The following is a 22,745-nucleotide window of genomic DNA, read 5'->3' as shown; positions in this document are numbered from 1 at the left end:
TCTTTTTTTATAAAAGATAGTTAGCATTTAAAATTATGATTTCAAATATTAAATTAAAAATATTTGATGAGTAGATTTCTAAATAGCTTTTACCAGAAAATATTTATTAGTAAAAAAAATAAAATTAATTTAATAAAAATGAGTTCCTTTTTCTATTTTCAAAAAAAAGTCATTTTTTATTTTTTGTGAATTTTTTGAACACCTTTATTTATAAATTTATTAATATATTTTATTTTTAAATTAAAATTAAATAATAAAAAATAAATTATTTTATTGAAAAAATATGGTGTAATTTTTGTTAATGTCTCCTTTCTCTATAAAAAATTTATATTAGAAAAGCTAAATAATGAGAAAAGTAATTTATCATTTGAGAGGAATGACAAGAAAAAACAAACTCCATTTCAAAAAAGAAAAAAAGAAAAAACTAACTTACCCTTTATAGATGAATGAAGTATTTCTATTTACAACTAACATGAAGCATTTCTGTTGGTAAAATTAAATGATTACTACTAAAGAGTCACAGTTTAACTGAATTAATTGGTCTTTTTGTGTAGTATGAAGCTAATTTTTACTATGTTTCTTCTGAAAAATCAAGGATATTTATATAGAATTCTTTATTGAATTAAGAACAGCTTACTACATCTTGTCTTTGAGCTACTAAGATCATAACTTCTATATTTCCATTTCCATGAAGTCAAAACCAGCAATTTATTTTCTATGCTAATTCAAATTTCCAGACAGCCTTATCCCTTTGTCTTCAGAAATCATCATCTGATTCACTAGAAGATGGAGACCTTGATGAATCTGATATTAAATGCAAACGGAAGTCTGGGAATTTCAGAGGAGTCCTCACTGGTAGTAGTGGTGGTGATGCTGAACCAGAATTTGCTGCCAAATTCTTCTTCTGTGTCTTTTGAGAAATGTCCACACAGACTTGATCAACCATGTCAAGAAAATCTTTCACTATGACAAATAGTTGAAGGTCTATTCTGTCGTGCTTGGAATCTCCTGCTTGGTAGTACTCTGTTGTTCTCTTCACAAGCTCCAAAATTCTTGTTTGTTCCTCTGTCACCACCTGAAGCTCCTCTTCGCAATCCTCTAAAAATCCTTTCATTTCTTTCACAAAACCACCATCCTCACCATTGCTGCAGCGTGTAATCAGCAGCCTAATTTCTGTGACACGAGATGTAAGAGAGGAACATGTGTTGATAAAACTATTATATTCTATGGTGGCAGCTTTCTTTACATTGGAGAATTCAATTCTCAGCTCCTCCATTGCTTGTAATCCTAGCAGCACACACTCTTTCTCTCTTTCTGCTGCTGCCGCCCTGGTATCTGTGTCTAAATCGCTTCTGTTTCGATTGAGCACTTGTCGTTTACCTTCTGATCGAACTACTTGTTCCACCACAAAATGAAGCAAAGTAGTCTTCCCATCGGTGCTTTTAATATCAGACAGCTTTCTAAGAGCAGTAAGGTTGAAACCTTGAGCATTCCCTCTGGCTGTCCCAGCATTCATCCTATTGCCAGCCTTGAGAATGGCTTCAAGAAGTTTTAAGAAGAGGCCTCGAGTTCGAAGGGCCTTGCATCCCAATTCAAGCGTTTGTAAGGATTCCTTGAGATGAAGAATCTCTGCATCATAATTTGACCTGAATAGCATTGAGTTGATCCTGAGGAATGCTGAGGGGACAGCTTCCAGGATATAGTAAAGGAATGATTCAGCATCTGCAAGTTTAGTCGGGTTGCCTCTGAACTGGAGGATTTTGAGTTCTTCTTCGTGGGTTGGAGCAATTCTGGCAAGCTTTTCAAGGATATCAGTGGTAAGACCATGGCCCTCCAGAAGCGCATCTAGGATTTCTTTGCGAGAAATTGCTAATGATTTGAGTACAATTGCCTTGTTCTGGGACTTCCGGGGCTCAAGGATGAAAATTTGAGCTGTGGGGGCAGGGCTTGAACTGCTTATCTTCGATGAGACCTCATTTTCTCTAGGGGTTTGGCGGTTGGAAGTTGTGTATCCAAAAAGAGTTTCTATTTGCTCATCATCAAATCTGACAAAGAAACAAAAAAAGGAACAACTATGCACTAAGGAATGCCTACCAAGGGAAATGTTTTTGGGCGTGAAAAATTGTCAAGGAAAACATTCAAATGGATTAAACTTTAAAATCAGAATACCTGAGAGAGCCATCGATGATCTCATTCCAAACCATTGAATGATCAGCATTAGCTACAACTTTATCCCAGTGTAATGGCTTTAGCTTCATTTGGTCAGTGCTAGTCGCTTTTGAGCATCCTTTTGTGGAAGCCTGTGCTGCATTTTTGTTGTTTAGAGTCCCTCTTGGTGCCGGTGGCGGTCTCAGTGATGAAACCAAACCAACAACCCTAGGTGGGGGAGGTGGTGGTATTGAATGTTTCTTTATTGGTGGTGGTAGTAGAGGAGGAGGTGGGGGTGGGGGTGGGGGTTGTGGAAGAGGAGGAGGTGGGGGTGGCGGCGGCGGCGGCGGCGGCAGTACTGCTGCTAGTGGTGATGGTAGTGCTGAACTTATAATAGAAGGAACTATTGCCGGAGATGGTGGCTTTGGTGGAACTGATTCTATCTCGTCCTTCCCATGACTATCTTTCACTTCTGGAGGCTTATATTTTCTTGTTCTCTTTACTGTCGCATCTCCCCTCATTTCTTCTTCTTCTTCTTCTTCATAGCTAGGATTGAACAAAATCTTTGAGAACTTAGATTTAAGTTTTCTGTGTCCTGCATCTTTGACATAAACAACCTCTCTTCCATTTTCATCAACAACCAATCCCTTCACTTTTTTACCAAATTCTCTGAAGTCTTCAGAAGTCACAATGTCATCTCGTTGGAATCTTGTGTCAATTTTATTTTTCTGCTGGCATCTACAGTACTTACAGCAGAAAAAGAATATGATAGCTGCAATGATAAGAGTGATTGTAGCTGTGGCAACTACAGCTATCACAAATTTTCGATTCGATGGCGATGGAGGAAGTGGTGGTGGTGGCGGTGGAGGCACTGGCGTCGCAAGATTTTGAATGGAAGAGAGCGTTTCAGTAGAAATTGCAGAGTTCTGTGATGGGTATTGCTTGACAGAAGAAAGGGATAGAACAGAGGAGAAAAAGAACAGCGACAAGAGAAGAGATCGGCATGGCCATGGCTGAATCATCTTGCCAATACTAACTGCAGCAAAAAGGGAAGTGAAGGGAACTCTTTTGTTATAGTTTTCTTTGTTGTTATAACCATACCATGTTCAAATTTCATGTCATTGTTTGTGTTTGCTGACAGTTTCAATGCAGTCGGTTGTTGCTGGTAGGTTTATTTTATTCATTCTGAGCTTTTTACTTTCGAATTTAATCACGAAATTGCACAACTACCCTTGTTATGAAACAGCAAATGCTATACATTTTCGGCAAATGGATCGGAAGATGGTGGATTTTGATAGTTTAGCCGTCCTGCCTCAATCCCATTGTAATCCACGATGATTTCCTTATGTTCCAATGTTTATTCTTTACAATGTATAATGTGGACTTTTTCTCCTGACAGTTGAAGTTTGCCTGTTGGAGCTCCTTGGCAACATTGTAAGATTATAATAATCCATGGCCTCACTTGCAGGTTGCCGTGTGGTGACAATGGTTCGGGAACAGACAACAAAGCTTTAATCAAATTATTCACAATGTCTTGTTTTGTTGTTCTCGTTGTTGAGGAAACTGTTGTGCAGCAGAACATGGGTGACCCTCCTCTGACTAAATCACACCCAACATAACCACTCTCCTACTGCCCTTAAATCACAATCAATTATGTTAGTTGTGGGAGTTGATGTTGGCATGCCATAACTAGAGATCAAAATTTGACAACTCATTAGATATTGAAGTAGGTCAATATTACTCATCGCTCAGCCTACCAAGCTGCCTGTTGTTTTATTGAGTAGACCTCCCTCATAGCTCAAGATAATGGACCCTTGGTGTTTTGGTTCTACTCTTCTAGAGATGGACATGGAACATGGATAGAATCTGTAAATTATCTTATTTGGTCTCCTTCACACTTGAGCCGGTTGCACTCAATATTCTACTGGTAATTAGGGGTTTTTTATCAATTTAGGGATGGAAGGTTTTTAATTTATAAATTAGAGGTCGGGAGAAAGATATTTATGAATTTGGGGTTAGAGTGCCGGATGACAGTTCAAAAATGTGTTTGACGTCTGTTTAATTGACGCCAGAGTGCCTAGTGTTAAAAAAAATTTTTAGTTTGGCCCCACTTAAAGTGGCGTTAGGCAATAATTTAATTTTTTTTATTTTTTTAATTATTAATATATTGTAATAAAATATTTATATTATATTAATATAATATATTATTATAATAATATTATAATTAAATAATATTAGTTATAAATTTATTTATTATTATTAATATATGTATAAGAGTATTAAATTAAATAATTAATAAAAAAATAGATAAATAAGTTGATTAATTAATATGAATATTTAAAATTAAATTATGTTGTGATTTAAATAATTAATAATAAATAAATAAATAAATATGAATATTTAAAATTATAAAAATTAAATTTATTTTTATTGAATTGCTATTTAGAATTATAAAATATAATTATGATGTGATTTAAATAATTAATAAAAAATAAATAAATTAATTAATATAAATATTTAAAATTATAAAAATTAAATTTATTTTTATTAAACTACCATTTAAAATTATTGAATAAAATTATATTGTGATTAAATGTTGTATACAATTACCTAATTGTTTATAATTTATCAAAAATAATAGATTTTATTAATTTATTCTGTGATTAGATTAATTAATTAATTTATTTCTTTTTAATAAGTTATAAACAACTCAATGATTTCATATAACATGTAATAGTAAGATAATATAATAATTTTAAATATTTTATATGAATCGATTATAATTTATTAAAAAGGAAAAATAATTAAATTAAGTAATTAATTCAGTGAAAATCTTGTATAGTTTTAATAACAAAATAATATTATAATTCTAAATATTTTTTAGTGCAGTTGCTTTACTATTAATTTTTATAATATTCTTATATATTAAAAATATTTTTATAAAATATAACAATTATTTATAATTAATTTTAATATTTTATAAAGTTATATAATAACATTCAATGTGTACAAACAAATACTGATATTATTTAATTGCAGAATTACTGTATTAATTTATTAAATTAATAAAAAATTTTATCACTAGATAAATATATACGATATAATTAAATTATTTTTATATATCTAATCGAAACATAATATCAATTTTATAATTTTAAAATTATATAATATTAGTAATTTTTTTTTAAATATTAATAATAAAATCTATTAAATATTATTATATTAAAATTATAAAAAATATTTATTATTATAAAAAATATAATATAAATAATATTTTTAAATTAATATAATATAAATATTTTATTATAATATATTAATAATTAACAAAAATAAAAAAATTAAATCATTGCGCACCATGGAATATGTCCTGGGCACCGATTAAACAGACGTCAAATATATTTTTTAACTATCATCTGATATTTTAACTCTAAATTCACAAGTATTTTTTTTCAAACTCCTAATTTATAAATTTAAAAACTCTCAACCATAAATTCACAAATATTTTTTATCAAACCCCTAATTTATAAATTTAAAACCTTCCGCACCTAAATCGGTAAAACAGCCCGATAACAGGAGAATTATTGGCTCTAGTGTTTAGAATTTTAAAAAGTTGCTGGGCTTCTGTTTTCTCCTCATCGTTAATCAACATCTTTGAAAAGAAAAATGAAAGAAAATCATTTATTTTATTGATAATTTTCTTAAATTCACAATGAGCCAATATAATTTAGAATGAATTCCATTACAAGTGGCAGTCCTTTTTAAAGATGTCTTAAGGCAGCCAATCGATATAGATTTAATTCTCACATAATATTTTAAAAGATTTAATTTTGATTCTCATTCTTTATTATGCACACCCTCAATGGATCTTTAATTAGTAATTAGACAACAAAATCTATAAAATCAACGAGATTTATCCTCCCTAAACCATCAAATCTAATCTCCTATCTCATCTCAACAATATTTTACAGGTTCTTCTCGATCTTTAGCATATTTCGTCTAGTCTTGTCCTCTCTTTTATTTTATTCTTCTTCACGCCGGTTAAGTCAGCCAGTAGTAATGGCAAAAATTGTTTCTCCATCCATTGGTATTCACAAAAAAATGAACAAAAATTGTCAAGGAATGACGACAAATTAGTCTGTCTTCAGAAATTTAAGTCTTTTAGACATGTACAAGGTGGATGTTTGTGTCGATGACTGTTGTTCCGATGACACTTCTGAATCGGAAGAAGGCAACTGAGAAGAAAATGAGAAGATATCATCGTCTTCCATCTTTCTCTTCTGAATCTTTGTCTTTCCCTTTTCCTCTCCCTCTCCTCTCATTATGAAATCTTTCAGCCGTTTCACATCTGATAGTTTTACTGGTTTTACTATGAATTCCTCTGCTCCTTCTTCCAAACACCTGTAAATCAAGTTTGCCATTAGATAAACTGAAGAATCTGATTGATTTTTATCTCAGACCATAATAAACCAGAATAGGACAGAAGGGTACCGGTCAATTCGAGCTAAAATGTTCTCAGATGACATGATCACTACAGGGATCTCTCTGAAAGCTGATGATTCCTGCTCATAAATTCAAATTACAAACACATTTAGCTTTACAATTTTTCAGACAAAATCATGGCAAGAAACGAATTATACACGAGGAGATTCTCACCTTGATCTTTTTGAGCAGTTCATATCCTGTCATTCCCGGCATGGAGTAATCCGTCATTATAAGATTCACTTTCAAGTCCTATAATCAAACCCAACACCACATCATATAATTAGAACACTGAATATTAGCTAAAATAATTTCCCGGGAAACAAACAGAAACCTAATAAAAGAAACTTACATTGAACCCAACAGATTTCTTCTCTCCATCCAATCCAAGATACTGCAGGGCTCTAGTCCCACTATCAACAGTCGTAACTGCATAAACCCAATTCCAATAAGCTCTCATAACCCAAACAAAAATCACCACTTGAACGCGAGAAAAGAAAAAGAAAAAGACGGTACCTTTACAGGATGAAATTTTAAGCAACCGCTCAATAACCTTCCGATCGACATGGCTATCATCCACAGCAAGAACATGAAGTTCATCAGAAACCGAAGATGACCCATTAGAAACTCCAACCTCCTCCGGCAAACTCCGCCTCAAAACCTCACCGGCAGTCGCCATGAAACCGGAGAACAGAGTAATTTTTCTTGCTTCGCGGGCGGTATCAGCAGAGAGGAAGAGATACAAACTTTGATGGATCCGAGCAGAAACGGGGAAATGTGGCTTAAATACAAGCAAAGGATAGAAATGAGAAAGCGAAAGATTTGGTATTCGTTATTAAATAAGGGGAGGATAAAGTCGAGATTCTGAGGATCTAATATTATTGATATCTTTGCAAATCTTTCAGGCAAATTCCAGGGCAGGATTTGAAGATTTCCTACAAAAGACAAAACGCGTCTTGCGTTTCTATTTTTCGGTTCCATTAATTGCCGAACAACTTGACTCCACTCAACATTTTTACCACAAATTTTAAAAGGTAACTTATAACATAGTTTCTGAATTTTTAAAAAAATTTCATTTTTTTTTATTTTACCTTACCATTTATAATCAATAGAGAAAATTACTTCTTAGTCCCTGAGGTTTAACGTAATTAACACTTCTGTCCCTCTATTTTGGCGACCCAACGCTTAAGTCCCTCACTTTCTTTTCCTTCCAAATTCGTAGTCCTTCCGTCCATTTAAACCGTTTGGTCAAAGAGTCAAAAGTAAGGTGATAATTTCTTTCAGAAATACCCTTCTCTTAATGTGAAATTCCTATTTTTTTTCTCTTTCATGTTTTCTCCAGAAGAAGAAGAAGAAGAAGAAGTTGCATAAAGGGTAGGAAGAAAAAGAAGAAAGATGAAGAAAGAAGAAAAAGAAGAAAGAAGAAGAAAGAAGAAAAAAAAAAAAGAAGAAGTTGCAAAAAGGGTAGGAAGAAGAAGAAGAAGAAGAAGAATAAGGAAAAAGAAGAAGAAGAAGAAGTTGCAGAAAGGGGTAAGAAGAATAAGGAGAAGAAGAAAAAGGAGAAGAAGAAGGAGAGGCATTTGGGTTTGGGTTTAGTGAGGATTAATTTTGTCAATTCACGTGTCCCAAACGGCTATTTTAGACAGAAGGACTACGAATTTGGACAGAAAATAAAGTGAGGGACTTAAGTGTTGGGTCGCCAAAATAGAGGGACAGAAATGTTAATTACGTTAAACCTCAGGGACTAAAAAGTAATTTTTTCTAATCAATAATTTAATTTTTAAAATTTTATTATATTAATAAAATAATTTTTATTATCATTTTAAAATTTCATATAAATTTATTTAAAATATTTTTCAATTTGCCTTGATTCTTTGGTCATATAGCACTTGAGCACATGCAAACTTGAAGTCTTCTATCATGGTTTTTTATTTGGCATGTGAATATGCTTTACAAAAGCTATTAAAGTTTAAAAATTGGGATTGTTGGATTTGATTTATGTAGATCAGTTTTGGTATTTGAGATTGCCTTTTTGCTATTCCTCATATTATTATAAGATTCGATTACACTTGCTTGATTGAGCTTTACCACACTTAGATTTTATTTTATTTTATTTACCATTTAAATTTAAAAAAATTATATTATTTTCTACTTTTATTTTATATTCTATTTTATGCATAAAAAATACTTCTTATTCAAATTATAACTTAACAAGAATCTACAAAATTTCATAATATAATAATAGATAATGATAATCACGGGATCTCATCTATTCTGAATGAGACCCAAGCCTTCGACTCATTGATCGGTCCAATGTATCAAGTTTTGGTTCAGACACACTAGGCGGACTGGGTCGGTTGCAAGCCCATATTCGGCGGAAAAAAGTTCAATTCAGTGATGTGACGTGAGCAATGACAGTAGATCCAGTCACTTTACAGTTCTATCTGCATGCGCATCGGAAAGAATTAAATGGTTGTCTGGCGTAGAGAGAAACTTTGACACGTTAGTATATATGAGATGACGCTATAACAGAGAAACCGTTAGACGTCATTAACAAATAAAAGGAAAGGAATAAAAGAGGAGAAACGTTTTTATCTTACACTCATACTGTAATTTTAAATCTCAAAACATTAAATAACATAAAATCAAGATATTATTATAATACTGAAATTTTTATTTTACTTAAAATAAAGTTAAATAAATAAATATTTTTTTATTAATTACGAAAGTATATGAGATTAATTGAATAAGAGATTTTAGGATTTAAACTTGTTAAGTTTTGTAGGTGAAGTTGGTTTGATAACAAGTAAAATAAAACAATACTTTAATTAATAACTAATTAAAAATGAGTTAAGTTGTAATTATTAATTTTACTAAAATTGAATAAATAATTTTTCAATATTTGATTTAAACACAAAAGGCAAAAGTAAAGAACTCTACATCATCTTTGTAATCTTTTATTACTATTATTATTGCTTTTTTTTTTTTTCCAACAAAATCACGTGTTCGTCATCCAAATATATGCTTTTTTTAAAAAAATATATATATCCAAATAACTTTTAAAAGAAATGATTACTAGAATCTGAATTATTAACCTGAAGTATTAAAGATAGGTACTCAACTATTCATCTAATATTTTTTATATACAAAATATTATTACACAATATATTTAATAATAAAGTACACGACGCATTAAAATTAAAAATAAATTTTATATTCTCCTTTTAAAAAATAAACATTATTGTATTCCCCCGATTTTCTAAATTTTTACACATCAATAAAGAGAAAAATAATTTTTCTAAATTATAATAAAAGTAGAGATAAAAAACTATATTATTCATATATTATTAATGATAATATTATTATTTTAATAGTATTTAATATAATATTATTAGTTTTATATTATATATAAATATAATTAAAAAATTATCTTCTAATTAAAATGAATATAATTTTGTAATACATGTAAAAAAATAAAATATATAAAATTATAATAGTAGACGATGCATTATTTTTCATATTTGATAATCTGATATTCAGAAAATAGAGTTTTATAATGAATTTTTGAATTTAGAAAAAACTTGGCCCAAGAGGAGGGTATTTTCTCCCTTTTATACTCTTTTCTCTTCCCACGGGGGATGGCCATCCCGTTATAGGACCACCTACCTCTTATTGCAGGTTCGTACGTATAGGTGACCTCAGGACCATTCCTGTGTTAGGTTAGCATTTAATTCCTTTCGGCACGTGAGTGGACAGGGCTACGAAATGACTAGTATCGCAATCATTTCTTTCTGTGCCCGGATTTGAAGAAAAAGGATTGAAATTCAGAAAGGTCTGGCTTTAAGGCTAAATTGGACTGGACCGATCTGATCAAATGACTTAAATAGAGATTCAGCTTGGAGGAGGAACGGATTGGGTCCGGCTTATTCGAGGACTTAGAAGCTTCCGAGTCGTGGGCTGCTATTGTCGATTAGACAGGGATGAAAAATGTAATACCCGGCTAGACTCCGGTATCGGAATTCCTACCGTCCGGTGGAATCTCGGATGTCGGAAGCCTCTAGTAGGGTAGAATCATGTTTTCATAAAATGTTTTAAGGTATTTCATGGTTTTAAGTAAAATGGAAATGAGTTTTTGCATTAAAACAACCTTGGAGGAAAACTCAGGTTCGGCCGCCGAACCTCAAGTTCGGCCGCCGAACATGCATGCCTTCGGGAGCGCCTTTAGGCCCCCGAAAGCATAAGTGAGGAAAGTCCAGGTTCGGCCGCCGAACCTCAAGTTCGGCCGCCAAACATGGCATGCATGCGGAGGCACGTTCGGCCCCCGAACGTGGCCTGGCCAGCCACTATAAAAGGGTCCCTTAGCCGAAAACGGGCGAGCTTTTTCCCCATTTCCGGCCAAGGTGAGTTCTCCGCCACCCCTCACCGATCTTGAGTCTTTTCCTTCAGATCTTTCGAGTTTTTCACTAGTTTTCATCTTGTTTTGAAGATTTCCAAGTTTTGAGCAAGTTTTGGAGCTTTGAGGTTCAAGAACTCAAATATCTTCCAACTCCAAGTTAGATCGCCTCTACCCTCGATCTTCAAGAGGTAAGAGTCGATCTCTAGCTTACTTTATGTTTTAAGCAAGTTTTATGCAAGTTCATGGGGTAGAAAATGCATGTGTAGCTTGTGTTGAGCTTATGGGTTTTTGAGGTGATTTTGAACAATGTGGCTTGCAAATGTATGTTGGATGTGTTATAGATGGGGTTTTAGTTAGTTGATGCCCCTAGGAACTTGTATGCTTGTGTATGAGTGTTGTAGAATAGGTTTATGCATGTTTGGATGAGATTGGAGGCATAAATGCATAGGGGAGCTGAGTTTCTGCCATTCTGGGCGAAACCAGGTTCGGCAGCCGAAGGAACTTTCGGCCCCGAACATGCTTGTGGAAGCAGCCTTCGGCTGCCGAAGTTTGCCCCCGAAAGGAGACTTTCGTCTCTGTCTGGGACTTTCGGCCGCCGAAGGTGCCGCCAAACATGCATGAGTTTTGCCTCTGTCTGGGAGTTTCGGCCGCCGAAGGTGCCGCCGAACATGCATGAGTTTCGCCTCTGTCTGGGAGTTTCGGCCGCCGAAGGTGCCGCCGAACCTGCCTGACTTTCGGCTCTGGAGGGACTTTCGGCCGCCGAACCTGCCGCCGAAAGTGCCCTGTTCAGCCATTTCTTGCATGTTTTTCTATGATTATTCCATGATGTTTTAGGGGGTTTTTGGGGAGTAGTTTAGAGTTATGTTCATGTTTGTTTGGTCCCTCATTTGAGTCCACCTGTGTAGGTTCGGACCCGAGGAACCGAGGACCCCAGCAGTGAGTCTGTTGCCCCAGTGTCTGGTCAGAGCTATCCAGAGATGAGTGGAATAACTTATTATGTTTTAAAGCAAAGAATGAACTTTTCAGCATGTTTCACGTATCACGAATGCCATGTGATGAATTAGGTTGCTTGCATTATAATTCACGAATATGTTGCATTGCATATTTTTATGTTGATGTGGATGAATGTTGGATGATCCATAGCCCTCGATCTATGATATGACGATGTGATATGTACGGTACAAAATGTAAGACCAGTGGGACCCATTCTACGTTCGCTGGCACTATGTAAGGGAAAGACCAGGACCCATTCTACGTTCTGGCACAGTTGGACTATGTAGAGGGCTATTGGTGACAAGTTCATCCTTGATGTGATTAGCTGTGATGTGATGCATTCTATGATCCATATGATTTAAATGTTTTTATTATTCTGCTCACTGGGCTCTAGTAGCTCACCCCTCTCCCAAATTCCCCAGGTTTGCAGGTACAGGGTAGACCAGGAGGTCAGCAAGAGTATTGAAGTCATTTATATGTAATAGATAGAATGTGGACATGATAAATTGTAAAGTTATGAATAGTTATGTAATGTAATGATATTGAGGATTAGAGGTTGTGCTTGACCTATGTGTAAGGTATCCCTTTTATTACATGATCAAAAATGTTTTATTTTGTCATGAAAGCCAACTCATCTTATGATGTATTGCTCATTGGGGCATTGATGAGATCCCACAGAGAGATCGTGATTATGATTATGGTTTTGTGCAATGCATGTTCAGGTTGTTGAATGTATGAAAGAAACAGGTTTTCAGGTTGCAAGTCAGGCTTGCTACGGATTTTGGCGGCCTTAAGCCGATTCGGATCCTAGCGCCGGTAGCGGTCCGATTTTCGGATCGTTACAAAAAAAGCCTAGCGGTCTTCAATATCGATGCAGGTTATATATTTTTAATAATAAATTTCCAAAATAAAAACTCGCCAGAGTGAAAACGAACTCAACACGTAAAGAGACGACTGGGACGGTGGCCAAGTTTCCAAGAAGGGGCAGGCTTTGGTCTGACCCAAACTTACAGAAAAGGAAGTCCCTTTGACTACAAGTCAACTCCTCCATCGCGTCAAATATTTCATATTTGGATATGGAGCTGACCTGGTGGCCAGTAGTTGAGAAGGAGCTATGTCAGGATCGGCGGCGTTAAAATTAGAAAGCCGCCGCTTGGGCTGCCGCGCAAGTGGTTGTTGTGCCTTTGTGTCAACTCCCTATAAATATAAATATTTGTTAGGTACGGTCACAAAATCTTAGATGTGATACTATAATGGATTGGTGGACCCACGTATCTCTCTTTGTCTGTTGATCTTCTCCCTTTGCGTGCTTTCAGATCGGATCTTTTAAACAAAAATCAAATGAATCAGAAACATCCACTTTGCCAGGTAATTAAAGGAGAAAGAAACGGAAGGAGGAAGGAGAGCACAATCTGCTTGGGATTTGCTTTGAAGTGAGAGCTCTAATCCGTCTGTGTGTGTGTGTGAAGGGGTTTGATATTTTATGCTTTTTTTCATCTTGATTTCTGATTTTGTTGCATGGACAGACAGGCCTCGTTCGAAGAAAGGCTCGATTCGCCTTGTGGTCGGAATCCAAATGGAATCAGATGGGAAATCAAGCATAGATTTTCTTTCGCTTCGTCCTTTCATTTCAGCGAGTGAATCCGGGACTGGTAGATCGCAGGGCTTTCGTCTTTCAAAGAATAAAACCTAAATTATGCTCTAATTATACTTAGTTTGAGAAATTTCTTGTTGGACAAAAAAGAAAAGCAATTACAGGAGGAAATAAAATGGAAATGGAAAATAAAAAAAAATTCCTTTTGTTATTTTCTCCTAGACAATATAAGTGAATGAAAAGAAAAAAATAAAATTATTATCTTTATTTGGACATAGAGGAAAGAAAAATAGTTTATAAATTTATAAATTTACCTTTGGTATCTTTCTTTTTCCCTTGCTATTTTACTCTTTTGTATCTAAAAGGAGAATATCTTTTTCTTTGTTATTTTTCATGGTTATTTTGATTTCTCCCTCATTTTTCCTAAACCAAACAAGCTATAAATAAAGATTTTATTAGATTATTTTTATAATAAATAACTATTTTAATTACCAGTAATATTAACCATTTATTATATGATTTCTAATTAAAGTAAAGATAATATTTTAAAAAATTATATTATATTATTAAAAAATTAATATTTAAATATGATAGAAGATATACCTGTAATTAAATTGACTGAAAATATGGGAACCGCAACTTGTAACATTAAATAATATGGGCAGCGACCAAATTTTTTGTGTGAAAAGTATGGTTAATAGTATATCCTGACCTTATAAATGGGCAGCTGCATCATTTAAAAAAAAAAAAGAGTGCAGCTCAGGCTATAGAAGCTGATGCAATAGTAGTCAAAGACATGTGTGACGCCTCTAATTTTGAGCTACCGCAGATTGGAGGGAAGCCGAAGTGTTTGGTTGAGAATGGGCAAGAACTAAGAAGTTTGGCCAATTTTATAAGCGAGCCAAAATTTGGAATTTGGCGGACGAGCTGACTGAAGTAAGTAGGCGAGAACTTGTTGAAGAGCTGTAGGCGTAAGACCTGTTAAGATAGGCGAGACGAGCTGTGTAATAGGCAGATCTGTAGGTGGAAGGAGCTAATGGTGGGATGAGCTGCTGAGGTGGTTAGCATCAAGTTGGATGTGAAGCTGAGACAAGTCCAAGAGCTTGGAGTGGGTAAGAGTGCAGAGAAGTGTCTGGAGTTTGGAGGGGCCAAGAATATCTAGGAGCTCAAAAAGGGTTGGTGTGCCCAAGATACTCGCAAGGCTGGTGGAGTCTAGATGATCATAAGGGAGCAGAGTTGTCCAAAAGTTCGGAGTACACGAAAGCTCAAGATGCCTAGAAGCTTGAAAGTTGGAAAGGTAGGAAGGACAGCTTGGAGGCTCAAAGACTCGCCAAAGTCAAGAGAGCTCAGAAGCTTGGAAGACTCGCAGGACTAGAGTAGCCCGAATGTTGGGAAGGCTCGCAGGGCTAGAGGAGCCTAGATGCCCAAGGCTGATTGTGTAGCTCGGAAGTGCAGACCTTGCTAGGCAGAATCAAATTGGAGCATGCGGAGTGAGGCGTGCTAAACCCTAGAGTTTCCTGATTCTCCTCGAAGGTTCTAGATGGATCATTTTCTGGAGACTTTTTGAAGCAACAACCAAGATATTTTGGAGTGGATAGAAGTAAGTGGAGGCATGTAATACCCGGCTAGATCAGGCATCAGAATTCCTACCGTCCGATGGAATTCGAGGATGTCAGAGGTTTCTAGAAGGGTAAGAGAAAGGTTTTCTTAAATGTTTTTAAGTTTTTAAAGGTTTAAAATGAGATAGGATTGAGAGTTTTGAAGAGAAAAGACCCAGCAGGTAAAATGCAGGTTCGGCCGCCGAAGGTAATGTTCGGCCGCCGAAAGTGCTTTAGATTCGGCTTCTGAAACTCCAAGTTCGACCGCCGAACGTTACATGGTTTTGCATGCGGTTAGGCTGCCGAAGCTGAGTCGGTCAGCCACCTATAAAACGCCTCCAGTCGGTGAAATGGATAAGTATAGCTTGTCTTTTCACTTCCAAAGGTAAGATCATGTCCTCCATGGGTATTTTTCATGGTTTTATCAAATCTTGCAAAGGTTTGATTGGTTTTCATGTTGTTTTGAAGGTTTTAAGCTAAAAAGAGAAGTTTTGAGGTTTGGAGAGTTTGAAGGAGAGTTGCTCCATATCTCTTCGTTCAGATCGTTCATCTTCTTGATTTCAAGAGGTAAGTGAAGATCCTGAACTTCTTTTGATGATTTATAGAGGTTTTATGGAGTTTTTGGGTAGAGTTGCATGATTAGGTTTAAAAGTGTGTTTTTGATGGTTTATGGGTGCAAGCATGTTTATATATGTTATATGTGTTGTTTGTTGGGGTTTTAGGTAGTTTTGGACCCCTTTGTGCATATACTAGTGTAACGACCCGGAAACCGGACCGCTACCGGCGCTAGGATTCAGGTCGGCTTAAGGCCGCCAGAACCCGTAGCAAGCCAAACATACATCCTGTGAACCTGTTTAATCCCATACATGGTCAACAACATACATAAAAATTTAAAACTTTTCTTTCATTCAAACATTTCTTTGCCAAGCCTAGCCTGTGCATGCACAAACATAACATAAACCCCTCATTGGAGTCCTCATCAAATACTCCAATGGGGTAACATAACATAACATAGGCTTGGATTACATAGGCATCATAAAAACATTATATCTCATACAAGACCATGTGTATAGGGAATACAATAGACTCTAGTCAAGCACATTATCAATCTTACATTACATTACATCTCATACTTTTACATTGCTACAAACCATGTCCACAGCTAAGCTATTACATAAACTTCTCTTACTCTGTTGACTCCTCTAGCTACTCTGCACCTGCAAGACTGGGGTTAGGGGAGAGGGGGTGAGCTATAAAGCCCAATGAGCGGAAACTAAAAATATTTGCTTTAATTCCACCCTTTTTAGGTATATTATTATTCATTTTATTATTATTATGATTCCTCCATTTTTAGGTACATTATTATATAACTTTTTTTTTCTTATTCATGCTTTCATGGAATGCAACACATCACAGCTAATCACATAAAGGATGGTATTGTCACCATTAGTCCTCAACATCACCAAATGCCAGGGGCGTAGAATGGGCCTCACTGGTCTTTCTCTTACATAGCATAACATTCCAAAGTGCCAGGGGCGTAGAATGGGCCTCGCTGGTCTTTCTCTTACATAGTGCCAGGGGCGTAGAATGGGCCTCGCTGGTCTTCCATAACATATCATCATAACATAACTTCAGAGGACTATGGATCACCCAACAACCATCCACATCAACATCAATTTATGCAATGCAACATATTCGTGAAGTCTAATGCAAACATCCTGAAATATTGCATGGCATAATGATGCATGGGCAATGCTTTATGATTCATTCATTTATTCATTTACTTTAAAACTTAAGGAGTTGTTCCACTCACCTGGTGACTGAAGCTGTAACAACGAACTCGGAACGACTATCTCACAACCGGGGGTCTCGGTTCCTCGGGTCCGAACCTACACAGGTGGACTCAAATGAGGCACCAAACAACAAGAACATAACTCTAAACATACCCCCAAAAACCTCCTAAAAACACCTCAAAACACTCCTAGGAAGCATGCAAGAAAAGGCTGGACAGGGCACTTTCGGCGGCGCCTTCGGCGGCCGAAAGTCCCTCCAGAGACGAAAGTCAGGCAGGTTCGGCGGCACCTTCGGCGGCCGAAACTCCCAGACAGAGACGAAACTCATGCATGTTCGGCGGCACCTTCGGCGGCCGAAAGTCTCGGACAGAGCCGAAACTCCAACTTTCGGGGGCAAGCTTCGGCAGCCTAAAGCTGCCTCTCAAGCCATGTTCGACGGCCGAAAGTGCCTTCGGCTGCCGAACCTGGTTTCTGCCAAAGGGCAGAAACTTTGGCTCCTCAATGCACATTTGCCTCCCAACTCTCACATCATGCATATACTTCACCCAAATCATGCATACAAGTTCCTAGGGGCCTCAAAACATCAAATACCCCAACTACAACACTTCAAGCATACTCAAACATCATACATTGTTCATAAATCACTTAAAACCTAACATTTGCTTAAAAACTCATACAACCCTATACATGCCATTCTACCCCATAAAATCACTTAAAACTTACTTAAAACACATGAGGAGCTTAAGATCGGCTCTTACCTCTTGAAGATCGAGGGTTGAGGAGATCTAAACTTAGAGATGGGAGAAGTTTCAACTTTTGGTCTCCAAGCTCCAAAACTCGTTCTAAGCTCAAAGATCTTCAAAACCAAAGTTATAAACTTGTAAAGATCATGGAAAAAGGAAGGAAAAACTCAAGATTGGGGAAGGATGGCGGAATGCTCACCTTGGCCGAAATGGGGAGAAAAAGCTCGCCCATTTTCGGCTAAGGGACTCTTTTATAGGTGGCTGGCCAGGCCACGTTCGGGGGCCAAATGTGCCTCCGCATCCATGCAAATGTTCGGCGGCCGAACTTGACTTTCGGCGGCCGAACCTGAACTTCCCTAACTCATGCTTTCGGGGGCCTAACGTGCCTCCAAAACGCATGCATGTTCGGCGGCCGAACTTGACTTTCGGCGGCCGAACCTGGGTTTTCCTCCAATGCTATTTTCATGCAAAACTCATTTAGTTTCATACTTTAAAACCATTAAAATCATGAAAACATTTTATAAAACATGTCTTTACCCTTCTAGAAGTTCCCGACATCCGAAATTCCACCGGACGGTAGGAATTCCGATACCGGAGTCTAGCCGGGTATTACATTCTCCCCCCCTTAAGAACATTCGTCCCCGAATGTTCCTCAACTAGTACATGCATAACATAAAACATAACATACATAGAACACATAGATACTAACCTCTAAAAGAGATGGGGATACTGTTGGAGCATGGACTCCCGTGTCTCCCATGTACATTCTTCTATATTGTGGTGGTTCCAAAGGACTTTCACCACCGGGATTTCCTTGTTTCTTAGCTTTCTGATCTGGGTGTCTATGATCCGCACTGGCTGCTCAACATAGGTGAGATCCTCTTGGATCTCCACATCAGGCTCACTAAGAACCTTGCTCGGATCTGACACAAACTTCCTCAACATGGAAACATGGAAAACCGGATGGATTCTTGTCATTGAAGCAGGTAAGTCCAGCTTGTACGACACATTCCCAATCTTTTGCAAGATTTCAAAGGGTCCGATGTATCGTGGGGCTAGCTTACCTTTCTTCCCGAACCTAACCACTCCTTTCATTGGAGACACCTTAAGCAATACCAGATCCCCCTCCTGAAACTCTACTAGTCTTCTGCGGATGTCTGCATAACTCTTCTATCTGCTTGCAGCAGTCTTGATTCTTTCTCTGATTAATGGTACCACTCTGCTGGTGATCTCTACTAGCTCAGGCTCTGCCAAGGCCTTTTCTCCAACTTCTTCCCAACAAACAGGTGACCTGCACTTCCTTCCGTACAAAGCTTCATATGGAGCCATCCCGATGCTAGCATGATAGCTGTTATTGTAGGCGAACTCTACTAAGGGTAGATGTTGCCTCCAAGAACCGCCAAAATCTAGCACACACATTCTGAGCATATCTTCTATTGTCTGGATGGTCCTCTCTGACTGCCCATCAGTCTGGGGATGGAAGGCAGTACTGAAGTCTAACCTGGTACCCATAGCACTCTGCAGACTCCGCCAAAACCTGGAAGTGAACTGGGGCCCTCTATCTGACACTATAGAAACAGGAACCCCATGCAGCCTGACAATCTCATCCACATACACCTGCGCCAACTTGTCCACAGAGTAGCCACTCCTGACAAGAATGAAGTGAGCAGATTTGGTGAGTCTGTCCACAATCACCCATATGGAGTCCACTCTGTTGGACGTCGCCGGTAACCCTACTACGAAGTCCATAGCTATGTTTTCCCATTTCCATTCTGGAATCGGTAGCGGGTTAAGCATTCCAGCTGGCTTCTGATGTTCCAGCTTCACCCTCTGACACACTTCGCAGGCTGACACGAACTGTGCCACTTCTTTCTTCATCGCTAGCCACCAATAAACTTTCTTCAAATCTTGATACATCTTGGTGGCTCCGGGGTGAATGCTGTATCTTGCATTATGAGCCTCTCTCATAATGTCTCCTTTTAGCCCTATGTCATCTGGTACACATAATCGACTCCCATAGCGGAGGATCCCCTTGTTGTCAAATCTGAACTCATCATTCTTGCCTGACTGCACGGTCCTGGCAATCTTCGCTAACTCGGGGTCCTCATGCTGTTTTTGAGCGACTTGCTCAAGGAACACGGGTGTCACTTTCATCTGAGCCAACAAGGCACCTGTACCCGACAACTCTAACTGAAGCCCTTCTTCGATGAGCTTGTAGAACTCCTTTACTACTGGTCTTCGTTCTGCTGTGATGTGGGATAGACTGCCGAGTGATTTCCGGCTTAAGGCATCAGCTACAACATTAGCCTTACCCGGATGATACTGGATCTTGCAATCATAGTCACTTAGCAGTTCTACCCATCTTCTCTGTCTCAAATTCAAATCTCTTTGACTCAGGATGTACTGCAGGCTCTTATGATCTGTAAAGATCTCACATTTTACCCCATAGAGGTAGTGCCTCCACATCTTGAGTGCAAAGATTACTGCTGCCATCTCCAGGTCGTGTGTGGGGTAATTCAACTCATGCTTCTTCAGCTGCCTAGAAGCATAAGCAATCATCCTCTCATTCTGCATCAGTACACAACCCAGTCCCACACGGGACGCATCACAAAAGACTGTAAAGTCCTCTCCACTAGATGGCAGTGCTAACACTGGTGCTGAAGTCAACCTCTTCTTAAGCTCTTCAAAACTCTCTTCGCACTGGTCGGTCCACAGAAATTTCTGATTCTTCCTGGTTAGTCTGGTCAGAGGAGCTGCTATCTTTGAGAAGTCCTGAACGAACCTCCTGTAGTAACCTGCCAAACCCAAGAAACTTCTAATCTCTGTCACTGAAGTGGGTCTAGGCCAGTTAGCCACAGTTTCTGTCTTCTTGGGGTCTACCTCTATCCCATTCTCTGACACTACATGCCCCAAGAACGAAATGCTCCTTAGCCAGAACTCACATTTAGAGAACTTGGCATACAAGCCATGTTCCCTCAAAGTCTGCAAGACCAACCGCAGATGATGGGCATGCTCTTCTGCATTCCTGGAATACACTAAGATATCATCTATGAAGACAATAACGAAGTGATCCAGGTATTGGCTAAATACTCTGTTCATGAGATCCATGAATGCTGCAGGGGCGTTTGTTAACCCGAACGGCATCACTAGGAACTCAAAATGCCCGTATCTGGTCCTGAATGCTGTCTTTGGCACATCTTCATCTCTGATCCTCAGCTGATGATACCCAGATCTCAGATCTATTTTGGAGAAACAACCTGCTCCTGCTAGCTGGTCGAATAGATCATCGATCCTAGGCAACGGGTACTTGTTCTTGGTAGTAACCTTGTTCAACTGTCTATAGTCGATACAAAGTCTAAGGGATCCATCCTTCTTTTTCACGAACAACACTGGAGCACCCCAAGGTGAGGCACTCGGTCGGATGAAACCCTTGTCTACCAGCTCTTGCAACTGTTCTTTAAGCTCTTTCAGTTCTGCTGGCGCCATCCTGTAGGGAGGGATAGAGATCGGTCTGGTTCCTGGCATCAATTCTATTTCGAACTCTATCTCCCTAGGAGGCGGTAAACCTGGCAGCTCGTCTGGGAAAACATCTAAGAACTCTCTAACCACAGGCACCGAGGCGGGCTCTCTGACATCTCTGTCTAGCTCTCTCACATGAGCTAGATAACCCTGACAACCCCTCCTGAGCAGCCTACGAGCCTGTAGGGCTGATATCAAACCTCTAGGTGTACTCCCCCTGTCTCCTCTAAAGACAACCTCTGACCCATCCTGACATCTGAACTTAACTACCTTGTCTCTGCAATCCAAGGTAGCACCATGGGTAGATAGCCAATCCATCCCTAGAATGACGTCAAAATCTGTCAAGTCTAGAACCACTAGGTCGGCGGATAGGCATCTTCCCTCTATGAAAACTGGGCTGTACTGGCAGACTGACTCTGTAATACCCGGCTAGAATCCGGCATCGGAATTCCTGCCTTCCGGCGGAATCTAGGGTGTTGGATCTCTCTAGAAGGGGTAAAATGTGTTTTCTCAAATGTCTTTACTGATTTCATGGTTTTAAATGAAAATGAATTTAGTTTTGAAAGGAAAAAGACCAAGGAGGCAAGTGCCAGGTTCGGCCGCCGAAAGTGAAGTTCGGCCGCCGAACATGGAAAGGCTTCGGGAGCGCCTTTGGCCTCCGAAAGTCTTGTTTAAACGAGCCAAGGTTCGGCCGCCGAAAGTCAAGTTCGGCCGCCGAACATGCATGAGTTTAGGGGGCACGTTAGGCTGCCGAAGGTCTGTGACCAGGCCACCTATAAAGGGCCCTCAGATCGGAAATGGGAGAGTTTTCTCCCCATTCTTGAGCTCAGGTGAGTTTATGCCTTCCTTTGGTTGTTTTCGTGTTTTCTCTACCCATCTCTCAAGTTTTTCATGATTTCTACCCTTGTGTTTGAAGATTTAAAGCTTAAAAGGAGTTTTGGGAGCTTGGAGCTTTTGGAGCTTGGATTCTCCACACCTCCGAGTTAGGGGTCACACCACCCTCGATCTTCAAGAGGTAAGTGTAGATCCTTGCTTCCCTAGTGTTTTCATGAAGTTTTATGAAGTTTTTGATGGTTGAGTATGGGTAGATATGCATGTTTAGGTTTATGTGGGTTTTATACCCAATGTATGTTATGTGATGTTTGTGTTGAGGAGTTTATGTTAGTTTATGCTCCTTTATGCTTATGGGAGTGAGTATGCATGTTTGGGAGAGAGTATGTAAGGATTTGGGGGTGTTTTGAGTTTGGTTTTTGGCTTGGCAGAATCGGACCTGTCGTCCAGAGGGGACCAGGTTCGGCCGCCGAAAGGAGTTTCGGCCGCCGAACCTGCATGGGAGGCAGTCTTTAGGCTGCCGAATGTGCCCCCGAAGGAGGGACTTTCGTTTCTGTCCTAGGGTTTCGGCCGCCGAACCTGCCGCCGAACTTACCCGAGTTTCGTCTCTGGAAGGGACTTTCGGCCGCCGAAGGTGCCGCCGAAAGTGCC

The 22,745-nt window shown here is 38.3% G+C and overlaps 2 protein-coding genes and 1 long non-coding RNA gene across 3 annotated transcripts; 1 reads left to right on the top strand and 2 right to left on the bottom strand.

Annotated features, from left to right (window-relative positions):
* Positions 1 to 596: 596 nt before the first annotated feature.
* LOC110630889 (formin-like protein 8) lies at positions 597 to 3,443 on the bottom strand. Its single transcript, XM_021778527.2, has 2 exons — positions 2,170 to 3,443; positions 597 to 2,045 (listed from the first exon to the last, which is right to left on the bottom strand). The coding sequence occupies exons 1-2, from the start codon at positions 3,168 to 3,170 to the stop codon at positions 758 to 760; spliced, it is 2,289 nt and encodes a 762-aa protein (XP_021634219.2). The 5' UTR covers positions 3,171 to 3,443; the 3' UTR covers positions 597 to 757.
* Positions 3,444 to 6,202: 2,759 nt separating this feature from the next.
* Positions 6,203 to 7,594, bottom strand: LOC110630893 (two-component response regulator ARR6). Its single transcript, XM_021778532.2, has 5 exons — positions 7,144 to 7,594; positions 6,980 to 7,056; positions 6,802 to 6,879; positions 6,637 to 6,707; positions 6,203 to 6,546 (listed from the first exon to the last, which is right to left on the bottom strand). Exons 1-5 carry the CDS (start codon positions 7,304 to 7,306, stop codon positions 6,279 to 6,281), a joined length of 657 nt encoding a protein of 218 aa, XP_021634224.1. The 5' UTR covers positions 7,307 to 7,594; the 3' UTR covers positions 6,203 to 6,278.
* A 5,486-nt stretch (positions 7,595 to 13,080) lies between these two features.
* Positions 13,081 to 13,752, top strand: LOC122721670. The gene is made up of 2 exons (XR_006348370.1): positions 13,081 to 13,449; positions 13,543 to 13,752. It is a non-coding gene; the product is annotated as an uncharacterized LOC122721670 (long non-coding RNA).
* Positions 13,753 to 22,745: the final 8,993 nt, after the last annotated feature.

The sequence above is a fragment of the Manihot esculenta genome, chromosome 14 (assembly GCF_001659605.2).
Source record: "Manihot esculenta cultivar AM560-2 chromosome 14, M.esculenta_v8, whole genome shotgun sequence".
NCBI classification, from domain to species: domain Eukaryota; kingdom Viridiplantae; phylum Streptophyta; class Magnoliopsida; order Malpighiales; family Euphorbiaceae; genus Manihot; species Manihot esculenta.
This window is presented reverse-complemented; position numbering and strand designations above follow the sequence as displayed.